General features: G+C 42.2%; 1 protein-coding gene across 9 annotated transcripts in view; it reads left to right on the top strand.

Annotated features, from left to right (window-relative positions):
- The window catches only part of COG2 (component of oligomeric golgi complex 2), a 43,140-nt gene that overhangs the window by 9,091 nt on the left and 13,854 nt on the right, over window positions 1–20,195 (top strand). For 6 of the 9 annotated variants that reach the window (XR_012326682.1, XR_004522648.2, XR_012326681.1 and 3 more), the window contains exons 3-10: window positions 712–777; window positions 2,971–3,051; window positions 4,905–5,008; window positions 7,879–7,987; window positions 9,016–9,195; window positions 10,854–10,978; window positions 14,577–14,703; window positions 18,021–18,160. Coding sequence is in view for 6 of the 9 variants with exons in the window: in XM_033842564.2 (XP_033698455.1) it covers window positions 712–777; window positions 2,971–3,051; window positions 4,905–5,008; window positions 7,879–7,987; window positions 9,016–9,195; window positions 10,854–10,978; window positions 14,577–14,703; window positions 18,021–18,160 (932 nt within the window). In the remaining 3 variants the exon portion in view is untranslated. Of the gene's footprint in view, window positions 1–711; window positions 2,731–2,970; window positions 3,052–4,904; window positions 5,009–7,878; window positions 7,988–9,015; window positions 9,196–10,853; window positions 10,979–14,576; window positions 14,704–18,020; window positions 18,161–20,195 lie in introns of all 9 variants that reach the window. The other 3 variants (XM_033842566.2, XM_033842568.2, XM_033842565.2) reach the window with 3 other exon arrangements.

The following is a 20,195-nucleotide window of genomic DNA, read 5'->3' as shown; positions in this document are numbered from 1 at the left end:
GGCCAATATTGACCTTTAGGTGGCCTGGTTTTATAAAAACATAGGAATGGCTTGTGAGAAGCGCATCAGTTACTTGGAAAAGTTGTTCAGAAATGCTTGAGTTTCAATACTGGGAAAAGTCTTCTTGTTCATACTTTATTTTTTGTTAAATCTGTTTATCCAAAGAAGTATAGAAAGTCGCCATCTCCATGGGAATTTCAGGAAGCATTAAGAATCACGAGCTGTGTTTGCTTTTGGGAAGTACACCAGTAAGATAAATGTTCCAGTAGGATTAGAAACCCTGAAAATTTTATTTCCATTCTATTTAATTTGTATTTTTCTCAAAGGCTCTGATAATACTTAGGAGAGATATAGCTCATCAGACTTCCACATCAGCTGGCTGAACATCATAAGTACAGAGATAGCGATTTTTCCTGTTAAAGTTTTTTTAATTCATTTAAAATTTCATCCAGAGGCAAACTGTACACGAGGAATCTTTGATTTATTACGACTTTGCCTATTTGCATAGTTTCATGTATATCAACAGATTTTTTCACTTTCTGTGAGCAATATTTGTGGTAAGATAGCATTTCTGTTATTTATCTAGTTATTAGCAATATGTGATTGTACGGAAAGAATAACCTAAGTCTAGTACTGCTTTGCTCGTTAAACAGAAGCTTCACTGTCACTCCTGACTCTGACGTGCTTGTGCCAACGTGATTTTGCCTTTAGGTTGGCATGGACAGAGCCCTCAGCCAGCTTTCTGTGCCTTTGGGACAGTTACGGGAAGAGGTTCTGGTAAGTCCCCAGGTGCCGGTAAACAGTCTATATGTATAAAGCACGTTACGCTCGTTTGCCTTCTCCAAGAAGAACTCCTTTAATGTGTTAGGTTGTTGTGGTGGTGGTTTAATGGTCCATGATTATAGTACTCACCTTCAAAACTGGTGAAAATGATTCTCTACTTTTTGCATGTGATATTACAGACTGAAAACGTGTTTGGTTTGAAGACGACAGATCGTCGAAGAGTAGACACTTTTAAATGTCAGGGCGGAAAAGAAGGGTATTTCAAAATTTAACTTGTTAATACCACCTCCCCCATCTGTAAGTGGTCTCCAACTTAGAACTGGCTGACGTATAGTTTAAAATTTGTAATTTTACAAGTGTTTTCCCAGACAGTGTTTTACATGTGGTTAGGTTCCTGGACCAGTCTACAAAAGCTGTTCAACCCCTGTATGTAACTGAAGGATAATATAAATATCATGTAACGCCTAGTTTCTGGGAGAAACTCTCTCCCGTGGGAATGGGAGTGTCTGCCTGTAAGCCTTGAGGACAGCGACCCCATCTGGATGAACAGTGGAGCGGGAGTTTTGGCATCACCTCTGACAGGAGACCGTGTGGCCTGCCCTCCCCTCACCCACTCGTCTGTGCTAGGCACCCCGACCTCCATTGTCCCTTAGTTGTGATGCACTGCACCATCGCTTCCTGTGTGTGTCACCACTGGACCACGCCAGACCAAGTGGCCTCATGCACCTTGCCCCCGAGACCGCGCCTGGCACGTGCGAGGCTCTCAATAGGTAACGTAGGTAAAGAGGCCCTGCCTGGAGAGAACTGAAGGAAGTGCAGGGTAATGGGAGTGTCAGAGCTGAGAAGTCCCGAGGAGGGGAGGGGTAGGCGGGGAAGACTTCATAAGACAGATAAGTGTTGAGCTGTGCCTTGAACTAGCAGATGTGTTTGAAAGTGTATGTTTTTGAATTTTACAAAAGCTCATTACAGTGCTTTTCCTTGGAGTGGAAGGAAAGGGGTTTGTGGCCCGCTGCTGGGCTGCGCGGCAGCTTCTGCGTGGCTCTCCTGCCTCCTCCTCGGTGCTCCCTCACCTCCTAGCCTCGTGGCTGGCGTCTCCTGGGCCTCAGCCTGTGGTAACCTCCCACTCTTCTCTGTGCGCTCTCTCCGCTCTGCTGACCTGTGCTTTGAACTTCCTGGGTTGCTCTCACGCCTCCGGGCTCTAGTCCAGCCCTGCCACCTGCCAGTACCACGTCGCCTCCCTTATTCTGCAGCTGTCTTTATAGCCACCTTTCTCCTCACCAGCCACAGACCTCACCTGCCTTTTTGACCTCAACTCACGACGCTGCTCTGAGATTCTACGATCATTGAGGGATAAGACTGTTTCTGTCTAATTCATCATTGTAGCCTCACTGGCTACCACGGTAGCTGACATTTAATAGACATTTCATAATGTTTATTGAATGAATGAATTCACCTCTCTATAAAACTTTTGTGATTTATCTAGTTTATTCTGATCGTTTCCATTACCTTCGTTTTGGCCTCAATTCTTCATACTTGGCTTAATTTATTAGCTTCTGGACATGTTTCTCCACCTATGACCTCTGGCTTTTCCTGGCCATTCTGTTCCTTACTTCTTGATTCCTGCCATCCCCCAAACAGCATTTCATCAGGAAATATCAGTGCTTCGGGATTCTCTAGTTCCCTAAAATGTGTAGAATCTAACGTCCTCCTAAATCAGCCCCTCCCTGTTTATTTCTACTCCTCTGCAAAATGAAGCCTGCAGTGCACCCGGGTGCATGCCTCACCCACCCTGAGTGTGCGCCGTCAGTTGTGTCTTCCCACCTGTGTCTTCTGATAACCTCCTCTCCACCATCGTCAGCTTCCACAGGTTCTCAGGGTCAGACTCAAGTCCCATCCCCTGTGCCAGACTCTCCTTTGATTCAGATGATTTCTTGAACGACATTGACGGTACATGTATTATTATTCCTTCGGCCGTTAATCCTCCATAACCTTGGCTTTATATGTCATTTTGCCCCCAAACCATGAGTGCCCTCGACAGCAGTTGTATCTGATATTATGTATTTTTGTCAATATCTGCATAATACCGGCCCGAAGATAAAATTAAGTTCTGTGGAATTTAATTAAATGTGTAAGTTTCGTAATGTCACAAAACAGTTTCTGCTGTATGTTTTCTTTATTCTTTTAAAGAGTCTTAGGTCATCTGTCAGTGAAGGAATTCGGGCAGTAGATGAACGAATGTCTAAACAAGAGGACATTAGGAAAAAAAAGGTAGGTTGCACATGGCTTCATGGTAGCACCTTGGAGTTAACGGCACTTCCGCGCATGTGGTCTGATTTATTTCTCTTGGTACCTTGGCAGAGAGGAAGTGTGGGGTCTCTCCTTATTTTTAGGCATCAGTGTTCAGCAAAGTTCGCGAGGGGTCGAGCCAGAGCTGAAGCCCAGGTCTTCTCACTCCTGGGCTGATTAAGGTCCTGTTAATAAGAGAGGTGTGCTAAAGTAACTAATAGAAGAAAAAGACAAAGAAAATCGCGTATTCTTCTCGTGCGCTAATTTATTCATGACGGCATTAAAACTTTTAAAGAAAACTGTAGATTTCTTATGCTTCATGCCAGCTAAAAGCCCTTCCCTCATGTCTTCTCACACTTTTCAGTACTATGAAAGTGGTTTTTCTCAAAGCCTTTTTCTATGTATCTATATACACTTACACTTATAATGTCATGTCAACTGTTTGAAATAGTAAGACAGAATTTTAGATGTACCCAAGTGGTCACAAAATTAACATTCCTCAATTTTTCCAAAAGAAGAAACAGTAATAACTGGTATCCGTGAAACACTTTACAGTTTAACAGGCATATAACTAATTTCTCAGCACCCCTATAAAGAAAATATTAAAATTTTAGACATTAGGGAGTAAGTGGGCTTTCTAAGACCAACTCTTCCAGTGTTCTACTGCAGGTTGAAAAACTAGTGTGTTGCTCTCATTCTGCCACGTTTATTTCTTCTTTTGTTTCCACTTGTTAACTGTACCTCTGCATGCACTGCTTTTACATTTTACTGGTCCTGTGTTTTAATTTTATTATCTGGCTTTAAGGATGTAATGGCAGAGTTAGGATTAGCATTTGAGTCTTCTGATTCTAGCCTGGTGCTCGGTCAGTGTTTTCTAAATTTATTAGCATATTTTTCAAAATCTCAAGGGAAAGAAGCCTATTTTGAAACCTTCTGTTTAATTCTCCTTTAAATATCAGCTTTGGTCCAAAGATTTCAAGAATGCAGTGCCTTTCTAGAAAAGATTGTAAGCTTTGTGAGAGCAGGGAATTTTTGCCTGTTTTATTCACCCATGTCCTCACTGTCTAGAAGAATGTCTGGTGCACAATAGGTGCTCAGGAACTATTTGTTTAATTTTTTTTTTGTCTTTTTTTTAAATTAATTTTTATTGGAGTGTAGTTGCTTTACAGTGTAGTGTTAGTTTCTGCTGTGCAGCAGAGTGAATTAGTTATACATATATCCATCTTCTTTCGATTTCCTTCCCATTTAGGTCACCACAGAGCATTGAGTAGAGTTCCCTGTGCTGTACAGTAGGTTCTAGTAACTGTTTGTTTAACGAATGACTTTCTTTTAAGGATGAGAGTTTTTATAATATTCCTCAACCTCTTCGATAATATTTATTGTGTAATAATGTCTTTAATGAATTGACGCTTAGGCATATAATTGTGTCGTATACATGTAAATAGGATAAAGATGATCGGAAACTAAAATTAAAACATGAGAAAAGGGTCATAAGAAAATAAATGTAGTGCCTATACAGGGGTTCATTTAAGATGGGGAAAAGAAAGAAGAAATAAAAATGCAGGAAATGAGAAAACAAAAGAAGTCTAGTTTTTTTTTTTTTTAACTATTAACTTGTAATAGAATATTGAAATACGCTTCTTCTGGGCAGCTAACATTAAGTTTTACGTTCTTGGGAACTCAGTGTTATGTAGAAGTATTCAAACTGTAGAGTGCTCCACACACTTTAAGGTGACTTTTGGCTTTGTATTTCCCTGCATTTAGAAAGGGAAAATAAGATAATTAAGATTAAACATCATGATAACTTCTTTTTGGCTTCATTTTTATTTTTATAGATATGTGTGTTGAGGCTTATACAGGTTATTCGATCAGTTGAGAAAATTGAAAAAATCTTAAATTCTCAACATTCTAAAGAAACATCTGCACTAGAAGCAAGCAGGTAAGTATTTTTCACTAAATATCACATAAATTAGTACTTCACACCCAGGCTACTTTTTTTTTTTAGTTAAAACGCATTTCTGATAAAGAAGAAAAGGCAAGTCTATGGCTCAGTGTTTTTGAACGTAGCTTATGAAAAGTGGAGGGCATGAGATGGTCAAGTTTATAATACATCCTTCTAAAACCTTTGTGGTGATGGACCACTGTTCCAACACATCACCTTACAGGGAGTCAGAGGAGTGTGCTTTCAGTGGAAGATTTTTATCTTTGGAATCGCCTTATGTAAGCACTGGCAAAATCCTTTGACCTTCCAGGTTTGGAATGGCTTTTATCTTTCATAAATTTATGTAGACATGCCCAGAGTATCACCATTCATGTATCTTGCACTAGCATTGTAGCGTTAAGAAACAGTACAGGACACATTTAGTTAAAATTTATAAACAAGGGAAAGAAACCTTGTGAAGTTAGAAAAAAATGACCATTTCCTTTGTTACGCTGTGACCGTCTTACTACCTTCCTAGTGTGAATTCTAAATCAGCCAGGTGGATGAGTGGCTCAGAAAATGAGTAGGTCACACCAGCACCGTGGTGCCTTGGGAGGAGCACAAGTTTGTGCTGCGTCTACCATTGGGCAGCCTGAGTCATGGCACCTCAGCTCCCTGTGTCATGGGCAGCGTAAGGCTAATAGGAACTCCGCTGGCAGGGCTGTCTGACAGCTCGGCAGCCCGCACCCGGCATGTCGTAGGCCTTCACACATCTAATTTGGGTCTGACAAGAGCTTCTCCTAAAGTCGCGTGGACAGCCGTAACATTCTTCCCTGAGTAATATTGGATAATCTGCTGCAAAGCCAACCAAAGCCAAATTGAATATACCTATACCAAAGTCTTACCACACGATAAAGGCATGTTGGATTTCTTAATTTTAGGGATCAAAATGTTAGATTTGGGAGCACCTTAAAGGCAGTACGCTCCATATCTCTCGTTGTATAGATTGAGGAATGCGGCATCCAAAAAGGAAGTGATTCTCCTGCCCTGGGTCTCTACTTCCTTTCATAATCAAGATGTACAAACAAGTGGTCAGCACTTGCTGTCTCTGTCCCTTCAGCCCCCCCGTCCTCGCGCTCCTGCCCTTACCTCCGCTGGCCAGGGTCTCCGCTGCCGTCCTTTCTGACCCGTCCCTTCTGACCCGTCCGGTGGAGCCGTTTGTCTTGAGCTGCTCCGCGTCTCTCTCACCCTCAGCAGCATTGGCAGCTCCTGCCAACTTGTCTGCACTCGACATCCACCATACCTGCCTCCCTGTTTTCTTTCCACTTGGGTCCGTTCCTACTCCCTTCCTCACTGATGTCTTTTTCTATGATACTATTCCTTTGCGATGTTCCATCTTTTTTTTTTTTTTTCTCCTTTTTGGCCGCACCGCATGGCATGTGGTATCTCAGTTCCCCAACCAGGGATCGAACTGTGGCCCCCTGCAGTGGAAGCGCAGAGTCTTAACTGCTGGACCGCCAGGGAAGTCCCTCAATGTTCCATCTTCAATGTAATAGATATTATGCTGTTTCTTGCTCAGAATCACCTTTGAGTACTTTTTAAAATTCAGATCAGCAACTTTGAGCTGTAGAGAGAGGAAAACCAGGGCAATGTAAGTGAATGGTAACTACAGCATGCTTCTTAGTACAAGAAACGTTTAGATAATTTATAATTAATAGATCCACACTAGGTTACTCAGGAAAGAGGGATTAACCTTTTGGGTTGGTCTTGCAGGGGAATTGCTCTCCCTCTAAACTAGTTTTTTGTGTGTGTGTTTTTTTTTTTTTTTTTTTTTTTTTGCGGTACGCAGGCCTCTCACTGTTGTGGCCTCTCCCGTTGCGGAGCACAGGCTCCGGACGCGCAGGCTCAGCGGCCATGGCTCACGGGCCCAGCCGCTCCGCGGCATGTGGGATCTTCCCGGACTGGGCCACGAACCCGTGTCCCTTGCATTGGCAGGTGGACTCTCAACCACTGCGCCACCAGGGAAGCCCTAAACTAGTTTGAATGCTACAGATCCAGGACTGGATAGACCTGAAATGGACAGCATTTCATTTCCTTGTGATGTGGACTTTTTCCCCTCACTCACTGATAGGTCACCATTAGATACAGGATGCCTCAAGAGAAGCCCAGCAGACGCTTCAGTGCCTTTACATTTTTCTTCTTTTGCTGTTCAGCTTCCTTTTGAGTGGTATTGTTGCAGTGTATTTTAGAGGAAAGAAGTGCATTTATTACACTTGTGGCAGATACACAATGAATGTCCTTCCACTAGGACCCAGAGAATACAGGTCGACTGCTCTTTCACCTCTTTGGTACATGAAAATGTAGAGCTCTTCTGACTTACTTGATGTATTGCCGCTAGAGGGCCGCTTTTATTTTATCAAGGAGACAGCAGTGTTTGGTATTTTAGAAGTACTGGAGGTATTTTAGAGGAAGAGAGAGTGAGACAGAGCAGTAGAAGGGGATTCAGGTGTAAATAATAGGATAGGGCAAGAGAGGGAAGGGAGGTTAAAGATGAAGAAGGCCATGGACAGGAGAGCCTGGGGGAGGAGGTGGAAACACCCGTCACACCCACAGTGGCCTGGTGCAGCTCCTGCTTCTTGCTTGGACCCTGTGGCTGCGGCCAGGCAGCGTCAGTGGCTTATACTGAAGTAGTTGCCCACTGTCCTAGAACATGCTGTGCATGTGACTTGTGAAAGCTGATGGCAGGAAGGGTGCTCTAGCTGCTACCTTGTAACGGGGGCTGTGGGAAACACAGTGGGGCTAAAGCATCAGCATTGCTGGCCATGTGATGTGTTCTCTCGGAAACGTAAAACCTTCAGCAGTTAAATTCCTCTAATTGTCTCTACTAGCCCACTTCTGACTGGACAGATTTTGGAGAGAATTGCCACAGAATTTAACCAGTTACAGTTTCATGCTGTTCAAAGCAAAGGCATGCCTCTTTTGGACAAAATAAGACCAGTAAGTGTTGTTTTAGATTTCCACACTTTGGTATTTAGGAATTTGCTAAATAATTTTGGTTTTACCTGATACAGGCATACCTCATTTTATTGCCCTTCACTTTATTGCACTTCACAGATATGTTTTTGTTTTGTTTTGTTTTTTTAACAAATTGAAGGTTTATGGCAGCTCTGCATCAAGCAAATCTGTCAGCCTACCAGTGCCATTCCAGCAGCATTTGCTCACTTCATGTCTTTGTATCACATTCTGGCAATTTTCACAGTATTTCAAACCCTCCACCAGCAAAATGATTACAGCTCACTGAAGGCTCAGATTATGATTAACATCTTTTAGCAATAAAATATTTTTTAATTGTCTTTTTAGACATAATGCTATTGCAGACAACGTACTGCAGTATGGTGTAAACATTTCTCTTACGTGCACTGAGAGACCAGGAAATCCCAGTGCCCCGCTTCATTGTGGTCCTGCTCGATTTACTGTGGCCTGGAGCCACACTCGCAGTGTCTCCAAGGCATGCCTGTCATGCCTGTGATAACTGTTGATCTGCGGGATTCTGAAACTAGCTTTGAATTTTTTCCTTCAGTTTTTGTTTTTTGGACCCCTGCCCCCTAAGTATCACACATTGTAGATTTTTTGTGAAGACACAGGCATATTCTCCGAATTATAAGGGTAAAATTAATTCTAAACTTCATGTAACTTGACACACCGTATGATGTAGTCAGAGTTAATTTATCCGCAACTCTCGACTGGGCTTTAGATTCATGATGTTTGTCAGATTGACTCTGTAGCTTAAGAGGAAAATAACTTTTTTTCTCATTCTGCAATTCTGTCTAAGTCCTCCTTTGATATAGCAAAGATTTACTTATAAAGAGATGTGGGGTGGAGGAAAGATTCATTGTTACGCTCCAGAAAATGTTAATATTTTAATTTTACACATATTCTCTTCTAGTGCCGCCAGAGATTTGTTATGTATATATTTGAGTCTTTAGAAATTGTTCCAGCTGCTTTCTTACCTGCTTTTCTTGCAGCGTATAGCTGGCATTACGGCCATGTTACAGCAGTCACTGGAAGGCCTCCTTCTGGAAGGCCTGCGGACTTCCAGTGTCGATGTGATCCGGCACTGCTTACGGACTTACGCCACGATCGACAAGGCGCGGGACGCGGAGGCGCTAGTTGGTCAAGTCCTGGTGAAACCATACGTGGATGAGGTTTGTGCATCCCCAGGCCTCCATTCGGCAGGCGTTCAGAGAGCGTCTGCTGTGTCCCGGATGCTTCACTGGGCGTGAGGGTGGATCAGAGGTCCTTCTGTGAAGAGTCTCATAGTTACTGCAGCATCAGCTGTAAGAAAAGGTTGGTCCCTGGTGGTTACAGCCAGCGTGCAGGAGTCAGGCACCCTCTCTCGTATTTTCTAGTGATGCTGTAGCCCAGGGATTATCTTAATTTAGTAGGGGGCAGGTCTTCCCTAGGGAGAAGGTGTGTATCAACATTTTTAGGTCAGTTTTATGCTATGTAGATTATTTGCCAATAAAGTTTTTAAAACGAATCTTTCAACTACTGGTCTGGTGGGTAGAATGGAACAAGTAAAGCAGATGCCAGCACCGCAGCTCAAGTGCCTCGTGGTGGGACAGCGGGCCAAGAGCCCTGAGCGTGGAAGGTCTGCGTGGAGGGCTGTCTTCACAGACTGCTGAGGAGTGTGTGGGCCAGGAAGGTGGGAGGGAGGGAATGTTCACAGATGAAGGGCTTTCATAGGCAAATTAGCAGCGTAATACCTTAAATCCAGAACTTGGCTATCCAGTGTCCTTCACCTACGAGGACACAGTTAAAATTTGGGAAGTAAGCACGTTCTGCCTTTGAGCAGCCAGAATATATTACAGATTGTACCATGTGAAGTTGCCAATACTCAGCATTTTCCGACGCGCAAAAATGGCAGCTTTGTCTGGTTCAAACTGGTGGAAGTCACAGGCCCGTCCTCAGTGTTTGCAGACTTTCTTCAGTGCCACATCAGTGTGGACGCTCTTTCTGTCCAGTAAGTACAAAGCCCTACTCACCATGACTTTGGGGTGAAAGTCTCCCATTTATAAATGGGGAAAATTGAATGTCATTGATAAAAATGAAACTTAAGGATTAATTTCAGTAGTCCAGTCAGCTTTCATTAGGATTACTAAAAATAAATGATCTGTCATCTTCCTCTGTTTGTATCCTGTTGTATTTCACAGCTGTCCTCTATAGGAGTGAAAAAGACAAATTACCTACACTGTTTCTTTATCACTAAGTGAAAATGGTTACTAATTTATGCCTTTGTTTTTCATTGAACTGAACCTAATGTGCTAAATTAAAGAAACGTTTGATGTTTCAGTGGCATATTAAATAAACTGTGGCCACATTTTAATTTTATTTAAATTCGTATGTTTGTCATTCGCCTCTTGATTCTCAACCTTAACACAAAAGATAAAATAATAATAAAGTAAAATAAAATATACTCCCTTCCGTCTTTCTCTGTCTCAAAGCTTCCCCTAATCTGAATAATGGTATTTAGAAGAAAAGGCCACGGTCAAGACAGCAAGGAGCTGTTGTCATGGGAAATCATCGTTTTATTTCGTTTTCAAGCTCAGGAGGGAAACAGGCGAATGTGTCTGGCTTTTCAGCTTCAGGCCAGTCTCTGGCACCCAGCCTGTGTCTCCCCCAGGTCAGAGCTATGCACCCGAATCCTGGAACTAGCTCTGAGTGAGGCTGTTGCTGTTAGGAAACATGTCAGCTGGGGAGGAGGGGGGCGAGAGGAAACACACTTTGCAGGTTTTCTTTGTTCTTTTCCCTGTGGTATGTAACTCATACTTGTCTTTTTTAAAAATGATGCTCCTTTTACTAGGTGATTGTAGAGCAGATTGCCGATGCTCATCCGAGTGATCTTCAGCTCATGTACAGGAAGCTCCTGGAGTTCGTTCCCCACCACTGCCGCCTCCTTCGAGAGGTCACGGGAGGAGCCACCTCAAGGTAGTCTGAGCAGCTGTTCTCAGAGCTCCCGCGGCCCGGGGCTGCGCCTGGGAGCCGCTCGTGCCCTGCTGGTTCTTGCTGTCTCGTGTGGACCGGGTTCAGATGCCCTTTCCTGTCTGTGTGTGAGCACAGTGCTCTGAGCTGGGCAGGGGCCATTAGCCTCGTCTTACAGAGAAGGAAACTGTAGTGGGTGGAACGGAGGAGAATGGTGTGTCTCTCTTGAATCCACAGCCCATGCTTTGCCCTTTCCTACACTGTCAGTTCCCTAAACTAGGTTTGAAATAAAAGTTGGTTTCCTTCCATTATCCTAATGTCATAATCTGTTAATAAATATCAATTCAGTTTAATTCAACAAGTTTTATAAGATGTTAATTGTGGTTAAAGTCATCTTCAGTTTTCCCTCCTTTTGTCTGATTTCCATGGTTTTCAGTTCTGTTTTGTAAATACCCCACTGCCTTCCACCACTGCCACTGTCCTGGTCCAGGCCTTTGTCATTTCTCTGTCCACAGTAACAGGTTTTCCCCACCTGCTCGCGTGTCTCAGTCTGCCCCTCTGCTGGCACATTTACCCACAGTGCTGAGATTCATGCCCTGTCTTCCTAAGTCTTTAGTGGCTTCCTATTGCTCATTGTGGAAAATGCAGGCTTCTTGATCAGCACACAAGGCCCCTTGTGCTCTGGCCCCGGTGGTCCTTGGGTGGGGCACTCTGCTCTGTGGTACCCTCGCCCTGCAGTTTTCCAGCACACAGCTGCACTTGCCCACCCCAGCACACGCTAGGCGGGTCTGTGTTTTTCCTCGGAGTCCCCTCCGCCTTTCCTGATCCCTCTTTTTGTTGACCTGTCACTCCACGTGAAGCCCCAGCTCAGATGCCACTTCCTTCAAGAGACCATCTTTTACCCTGATGTCTACCTTTAATCCTGTTCTCTGCAGGCCATTGCACGTCACTCTCACTTTTTCCATCTCAACAGTGTGCTCCCCTCCCGCACGGCCCACACCTCCCTCCTGGCACAGTGTCTTGAAGGCAGTAACTACCCAGTGTTTGCAGGATGAAAGACTTAACCTATTTACAGCATTAGAAAGGCAAATGAGGTCCCTGTCTTCATGGAGTGAACATTATATTTGGTCTTGAATTTTTGTTCTTTGAAAAGAAAAAAAAATCTGGGGAACAAATACGCTGCTTGACTTGTGAAGTACCCTATTTCCAGTACACGATTTCAGATGAAGCCTTGTTTTGCCACTTTTGCTTAGTAACCATGAAGATTTAGTTGGATTTGGATTTGGGGTAAGAATTTAATAGAAGTCATGGGGTAAATTGAAAGAAGCCACAGTTATGAAACAACCAGTCGTTAGATTTGACAGGCCTAGTCTTGGTCCTGAACTGTCAAGTTACAGAGCCTCACGCGCCCTTTTCCATGGTTTTCAGTGTGGCAGAATTCATGCAGACGCCTCAGAAATCTGAGGAATCTAAACTGCACCTTGGTGGGCCATCTGCATTTGCTTGAGGCCCCGTCGTCCCGCCACTCCTCACCTTCCCTTGCTCAGCTTCTGCCTCCAGGTGCCCTTTAGAGCTGGGGACACCAGCGACGTTCAAGATTTATCTTCCGAAGAATGTGGGTTAGCTTTTCTAACTGTTGATCTCACAGATTTAAGTTTTCTCTTCGGGGCTTTAGTTAGACATTTACTTTGGGAATGAGGCGATCTTGTCCTTCAGTGTTGTTCAGATTATGTGCATTTGTATTTTAAAATCTTCAATTCTGTTCCTTCTTTCTTCCGATACCTTAATAGAGCTACTTCTTATTATGATTAAAAGTATATGATATGATACATGGAATTGGGTATGTGGGACACAGGCATCTTCTTTCCCTCCTGGACCCTCCTCCAATCCCACCAGTAATTTCTCATCAATTCCTACCTATTATAGAATGAGATTATCTGATAGCTCTTTCTGAACAGTAAAGCTGAATAAGCTATTTGTCTTGATAGTTTCTGCTAAGCAGGAAAATTATGAAAACTTTTTACTGTTTATTTTTAATACTTATCAGAATGTTAAATGCCAATTTGTTATCCCCACTTAGCTACACAACTCCCCGTTTTACTAAAAAAATGAGACCGTATATTGCATGGATGATCAGTTTTAAAGACAGTTATCTTAATATAGAGCATATCAATAACGGAGCAGTCAAAGTGGGCCGATCAGTGAGATGGTGTTGCTTAAAGCTACTTACAGGTCTTTAAGTTCAAGAGAAACTTAAGGAACCTGCTTTTTTTGTTTATGTACTTGTGTATTTAACCACTATTAACATAGCACTCATTGTATGCTAGGCACCATCCTAAATGCTTTACAAATATTAATCCATATAATGACCCTGTGAGGTACGTATCATTATCATCCCTGTTTTGAAGATGAAGAAACCAAAACACAGAGAAGGTAAATGACCCAAGATTTGAACTCACGTACTCTGGCTCCCAAGTGCATGCTTTTATCTCAGTGTTGTCTGTCATCTACGTTTGTGAATTAGAAACCCAGAGTCCAGCCTTTTGGCTAAAAATGCAGAATAAAGCATGCACACGCAAAAAACACACAAAAAACATTACCGTTATCAGTTTTTTGTATTAAGATTTGTGATCGAGATTTTACGTAAAATAGTCAGAGAACTTTAGAACTGAGGGTAATCTTAGGGATAGCTGAAGTTGTTAGTAATTGGGCAATTAGCGTGATTTATAGTGCTTTAGAGTTGAGTGGTGTTAAGGTTGAATACAAGACTGCTTTTCTTTTTTTTTTAAATATATGTGCTGTCCTGTAGGCATTATTGTTCCATTTACAGAGCACAGGCAGAGTAGACGTAACATAATTCTTCTTTTTTTAAAAAAATTTATTTATTTTTGTCTGCGTTCGGGCTTTGTTACTGCGTGTGGGCTTTCTCTAGTTGCGGCAAGCGGGGGCTACTCTTTGTTGCGGTGCGCGGGCTTCTCATTGAGGTGGCTTCTCTTGTTGCCGAGCACGGGCTCTAGGCGCGCGGGCTTCAGTAGTTGCGGCGCACAGGCTCGGTAGTTGTGGCTCGTGGGCTCTAGAGCGCAGGCTCAGGTGCTGTGGCGCACGGGCTTAGTTGCTCCACGGCGTGTGGGATCTTCCTGGACCAGGGCTCGCACCCGCGTCTCCTGCATTGGCAGGCGGATTCTTAACCACTGCGCCACCAGGGAAGTCCCACAAAGACTGCTTTTCCTGTGGTATTAAACTGCTTCTTTTTCAAGACAGAGTATAAACATGGTAGCCCATTTTAGGGGAGAAAATTGTGCCAAGTTAAGTCGATGTAGTTTTCCATTACCCTTGACCCCAGCTTGCTTACTACTTGATAGATAGATGTAGGAGTCAGGACACAGAGGATGTGTCAGGTTCAAGGTGAGAATGAGATCAAGGAGTGAAATAGAAGTTTGGGTCTAAGAACAAACTAATTGACAGATACCGTTTTTTTAAAAAGGTTGAAATAAATTTTAGCCTGAGGAACTTTTATTTTAATAAAAGCACCACAGTGGAATTTTGCTTTTTGGAAGTAGAAGATTCTGGTGTATTTGACTGAAATTTTCCTCTTATCTTACAGTGAAAAAGGCAATACTGTTCCCGGATATGATTTTTTGGTGAATTCTGTCTGGCCAGAAATAGTACGAGGATTAGAAGAAAAATTGCCCTCACTTTTTAATGCTGGGAATCCCGATGCCTTTCACCAGGTACCTTTTCCTCCATCGTCTTGATTCTTGAAGATGTTAACCTGAGACTTTAGGATAATTGTATCTTTTCTGCACAGTCTTGGTTCTGTGGTTTTAGGAAAAACCACAGTCTGAGTTACGTAGCAAGCATTTACCTTAAAACACGCACTGTTTTATTCAAGTCATAGATAGTCTCTGATAACTTCAAGGACTAAGAATATTTTTTAGAATGTAAAGTAAAATTCAGTCTAGATGCAATTGGGACTAGATCTGAATATTCTAGTTTTTAAAAAGATCCTAAGGACCATTAAAAACAAGGCTGTTTGCAGTTGTTTTCCATGAAAAATTAAGTTTGTAGATATCTACTGTACCGTTTTGAAGGAAAACGAAGTATTGGATTGGATTTTAATATGCAATATGTAAGTGTCCTCTATAATTTGAAAGATTAGGAGGCCTCGATATTTTCATTTTTTTAAAAAAAAACATCATTTAAAAGACTTCACGGTTGATATTTCAGTAGACTCGTATGTTAATTTTCCGTTGTACCATTTTTTAAAGACAGTACGTAGCGTCCTGGAGAAGAATAAAGGCTCTCGGCCAGGTGGCCTGAGTCCGTGCCCAGCTCCCCTGCTCAGTACTCGTGTTGCTCAGCCCCTCGGTGCCTCTCCTCTCCTTCCTGCTCTGGATTTTGATTTTTGGGTTTTCGATTGTTTTATTCAACATGACAATCTTTGTCTTTCACTTAGGTAATTTGTTAAATTTACAATGATCGTAGTGACTGATATATTTGGGGTTTCTTTGGTTCTTCCTATTTGTCCCATTTTTGTTCCTTCTTTTCCTTTCTCCCTTCTTTTTTTCATTCCTTTTCTGCCTTCTCTGTATTTTGGACTTTTGGGGATTTGTTTTCCTCATTTATTCTGTTTTTCCCCTCTACTAATTTGGAAGTTCTACCCTTTATTTCTTTATGTATTAAGTAACCTTAGTGGTTACTTAACAGAATCTAAAGCTCACTGGTGTTCTTCAGCCCCCCAAACAGCACAGGGATCTTCGAGGACTTTGATGCCAGTCACCCCATTCCATAGTATCTATTACTGTTTCCAGGGTCTTATTTCTATTTTGATTTTTTTTATCCCCCAAATTGGGCGTTATTTTTATTGTTTTACGTGGTCATCGTTCTCCTCTCAGAATTATTCCACGTGTTTATCATTTCCTTTGCTTCCTGTTCCTTCTTGGATGTTAGACCTTTTTTCTTGGATCATTTTCCTTCTTCCTGAAATTCATCTATTAGCAGGGCCTGTTGATAATAAGTTTCACTTTTTTGTGATAAACCCTCAGTTTGTATGTCTGACAATAACTTTATACCTTTTGTGTTTGAAAGGTAGTTTTGATGGAAGTGGAATTCTCTGCACTTTGAACATTGTCTCTTGACTTCCGTTATGAAAATAGTTACTGTTGTTTCTTTGTAGTTATCATGCCGTCTCTCCCAAATCTTGCCTGCGACTCTAGTGTGCTGTTTCATTATGAGAATCTAGTGTGGGCTTCTTTTTCTTTATCGTATTTAGGATTTGTTGGCTTTCCTGGATCTGAGGATTGGTGGTTTTTTAATCAGCTCTGTCTCATTTTTATTCATTAACTCTTCAGTTCTGCTTTTCTCTCATTCCTCTATTATTTTCTTCTAGAACTTTTGATTAGACTTCCTCACTTTATCCTTTGTGTTTCCTGAATTCACTTTTTAATTTTTTGTCTCTTTGTGCTCATTCTGGGTAATTTCTTGGGACTTTTCTCCTAGTTCACTGATTCCTTCTTCAGATTTGTCTAAACTCCTTTTCACCTGTTTCCAATTTACCCTTATTTTCGTTTCTAGAAGTTCTGTTTGCTTCTTTTTCTAACTCTGCTTGGTCAAATTGCCTATTAAATTTTAAAGTGTAGAGAGGCACAAGGTGAGTGTGGTGAGCCTGGGGCCTGGTAGACTTCAAAACAGGGAAGACAACAAACTGGGAGCTTTATTATCCCAGAAATACCACCGATCTGTTCTCCTGGCCCATGGTACAGTGTACTGAACAATATGAGGTCTTGAGCATTAGCAGTTTAAGACCCTTTTCATTCCTCTTTAGAGAATCATTTTGATCGTGTTAGGCTCAGGAGATTTTTCAGCTCAGAAACGAAGCTTTCTGCTAGAGTGTCGACTTTAGAATTCTAAACCAATACTTAACGTTTGCGGGTACAAACATTTCTTGCAAGAAATGCTTTCAGCTTTCAGTTTTAATGGGACATGCTTTTGTGAAGAGAAAAATATTTTTGTATTTTTTCAACACCCATTGCAGGGGTATAGTTTTATCCCAAAAGGGATGAGTAATACCTTTCTTTGTCTCAACTCCACACATGTAGACCACACTCAGGGGATTCAGTAAGTGTAGCTCAAAACCAGTTGAAAGAAATTGAACACCTGTGGTAGTGTTACTGCACTAAAATTCCCACATAAGCACAGACATCATCATATTCAGGTGATTGGTTTGGTGACCCAGAACAGAGTCCCTCTTAATGAGAAGTACATGGGAAGTCCTGCAGTGTCCTCCCCAGAGCCTGGGGACTGGGGAATAGAGCCCTTGCCGAAGGAATGTGCAACTGCAGTTTTGCACTGCTGACTGGCGAGGGTTCTGTTTCCCCCATTTCCTTGCTTTGTTTCTGGGTAAATTCTCTCTGAGCCTAAGCAGAAGAGGAAGCGTCATTTATAAAATAGGGGATGATATAAAAGTAGTTACCGGGTAGGGCAGTTTTCTGGGTTAAAGTAAGAAAGACAATTTTAAGCACTGTGTGAGGATGATAAATATTAAGTAAGTGTTAGCTTCTGCTCTTAATGGTGTTTTTAGATTCCTCCTGTCAATCTTCACGCTGTGCCATCTATAAAAAGGATGTAATTACTCACATGGTTTGAGTCTTTCTTTCCTTTTTAAAATTTTCTACTTCTTCTTCTTCTGGAGAGGCAATGAAAATTATACCACTTAATCTGCAATCTCTTGTGATTCCAATGGACTGGGTTAGGGGTGCCCTAGAAGATGGGGGAGAGCTGTCGCTTAAAGACCACTGGACTTAGGATGCCTGGGTCTCCTGACGGGCTTGCCACCTAGGACCTTGAGCACGTCACAGAACCACTTCGGGCATTACTTGATCTTTAAGCGGGGACCTTGGAAGGAAGATCCCATAAGGTCCTTATCAGATCCAGAAACTATGATTCTGTGTGTTGATCTTTATCTTGATTACAGCTTTTTTCGCTATATGATCCCAGTTCTGGTTAGTTCACTTAAAATGAAAATGCCACCTGTTTGTTCTTATTTTAGAAATATACCATAAGTATGGATTTTGTAAGAACATTTGAACGGCAATGTGGATCACAGGCCAGTGTAAAAAGATTAAGAGCACATCCCGCCTATCACAGCTTCAATAATAAGTGGAACTTGCCTGTGTATTTTCAAATAAGGTCAGTAATTTACCCCCCCCCCCCACCTCCACCCTTCTAAAACAGAATTTGAGCACCAGTTAAGTATGTTGGCTCCAGCTAACAGCCCCTTCTTGATCATCATACTGTTCTTTGGGAAACAAAATGTAGAGTGGAAGTGCACAGAAGTATCGTGATTGCCAAAGTTCTGGCTTGTATGACAGAAAGATAAGTCTTACTCCTTGGTCATTAGACAGCTGAGAACACTAGACTCAGAGTGAGCTAGACCAGGCCTGGCTTCATTCCCACGTGCTACTTCCTTGTTCGTCCTGAAGAGACAGGAAGAGCGGGTCACCTAGCAGCTCTTTCTCCCCGTTTTCCTCTCTCATCACCTGCTTCAAATAGCAGACCTACCCTGCATTTGTTGTTTTGCTCATCTGGAACATTTTTTGTCCTCAGAGGGAGTCGGGAGAAGTATTCTCTCTTAAAGTAGTCTCTGTAGCTGATTCCGTCTTAGCAATTGATAGTAATTCTACCTATTGTTTTGGATTCCTTTATAATACTTTGTGACATTTTTTCTCTCTATTCTGGAAAACGCTGACACGTTTCTTCCAGATGTCATAATGATATCACCTGTGTCAGTAAGTGGTTCTGTAGACTGTTTGGGGAAATTTAGGATAAATTCTTAACAATATGTGTTCCCTTAGAATAGGTGATAATAGCCATTTGTGCAGCTTCTCTTGAGTGAGATCACGGCGTTAACGAGAGCATTTGAGCTAGAATGCTCTTTCAAGACTCAGGCTTTTTGTTTAAATTGTTGGATGTTTTCATTAATTATGATGCAGTCCTTCCCCAGGGTTCTAAGGAATAATTACAGAGGGAGATATACTAAGAACTAGATACCTTGATTTGTAATTACTCGCCATGATTGAGAATGTATGTAATCATCTTTTGATAGTGAAATCGTAGCTGTCAGACTGTTAGTAAGATGCCCTTTTACACACAATACTGGGTTTTATGCTTAATTTTTCAAGGTTACATTATCCTGTAGGTAGGAAATTAAGGATTTTTTTTGTGTAAGATACTCATGGACTGCATGGGAAGTAGTCGTTACGTGATGATCAAAACTAAGCCAGGGCAAGAAGCCCTTTTGGTTTGTGAGAAGAATTTAAAATGGTGAAGCATCACTTTATAGCATAAGACTGCAGTAGAGAAATAATGTTTCAACTGTCCCATGTCTTTTGTAGTCCAGGTTCAAAGTTAGATTGCTTTAGATATCCAATGCCATCAGCCCATACTCCAGTCTACTGCCTCCGAACCCCTCTTTTCTAGTCGTTTTCCCCAGACCCCAGGGCCCCTTGCTTGGTAATCTTGCACTGTCACCTTGTTTCCTGGAGCTCTGGGCCCCGCAGGGGCGGCACAGCCCGGCCTCGGCAGGTTCTCCTCTCATTATACGTTCTCTCAAAGCTGGTGATTGAGCCTTAAACTCTGTCGGAACTCAGCCAGTTCCCTGAAAGACGTTTTCACCTTCAGCAGATTTTAGCCATAGCGTTCAAAGGGATTGGTTAACTTCTCTTTGTAAACAGTTTTATTTAAAATGTGTAAAATTTAAAAAAAATTATGCTTGAGTTATGAAGTGTGGAACTTCATAACTTTCAATACATCTGCTTTTCCGTTTAAGAAATAAATTCAAGTAATACTTTATGGGACACCGTTCTGTTGATTTTTATCAGGCATTAGATTGTTTATTCTGAGGGATGACAGAATGTTTTGCGAACACCGCTGGGGTCAGAGTTGTAGTGTTACCTGATTCACCTCAGAGTCATTTAAAGTAAGCCTAAAGCCAGTGGGGTGATGGTGTGTTGACATGTTTCTAGGAAGAAGTATTAATATTGCACCCTCAGTAACAGGTGGATGCTCCCGGGTCTGACTCTATGCCTGCATCCCCGTCACCTTCAGGAAAAAGGCAGCCCTGGCCCACACACACCGTTCTGTGAGCACTTGTGCACCCCTCCTGCCCCTGGTACCCTACTGTGTCTGCGCTTCATTTGTTCTTACAGGAGTATCGGAAAGTAGG

The sequence above is a fragment of the Tursiops truncatus genome, chromosome 16 (assembly GCF_011762595.2).
Source record: "Tursiops truncatus isolate mTurTru1 chromosome 16, mTurTru1.mat.Y, whole genome shotgun sequence".
Classification (NCBI taxonomy): domain Eukaryota; kingdom Metazoa; phylum Chordata; class Mammalia; order Artiodactyla; family Delphinidae; genus Tursiops; species Tursiops truncatus.
The sequence above is the reverse complement of the archived record's forward strand: the minus strand, read 5'-3'. Positions and strand labels throughout refer to the sequence as shown.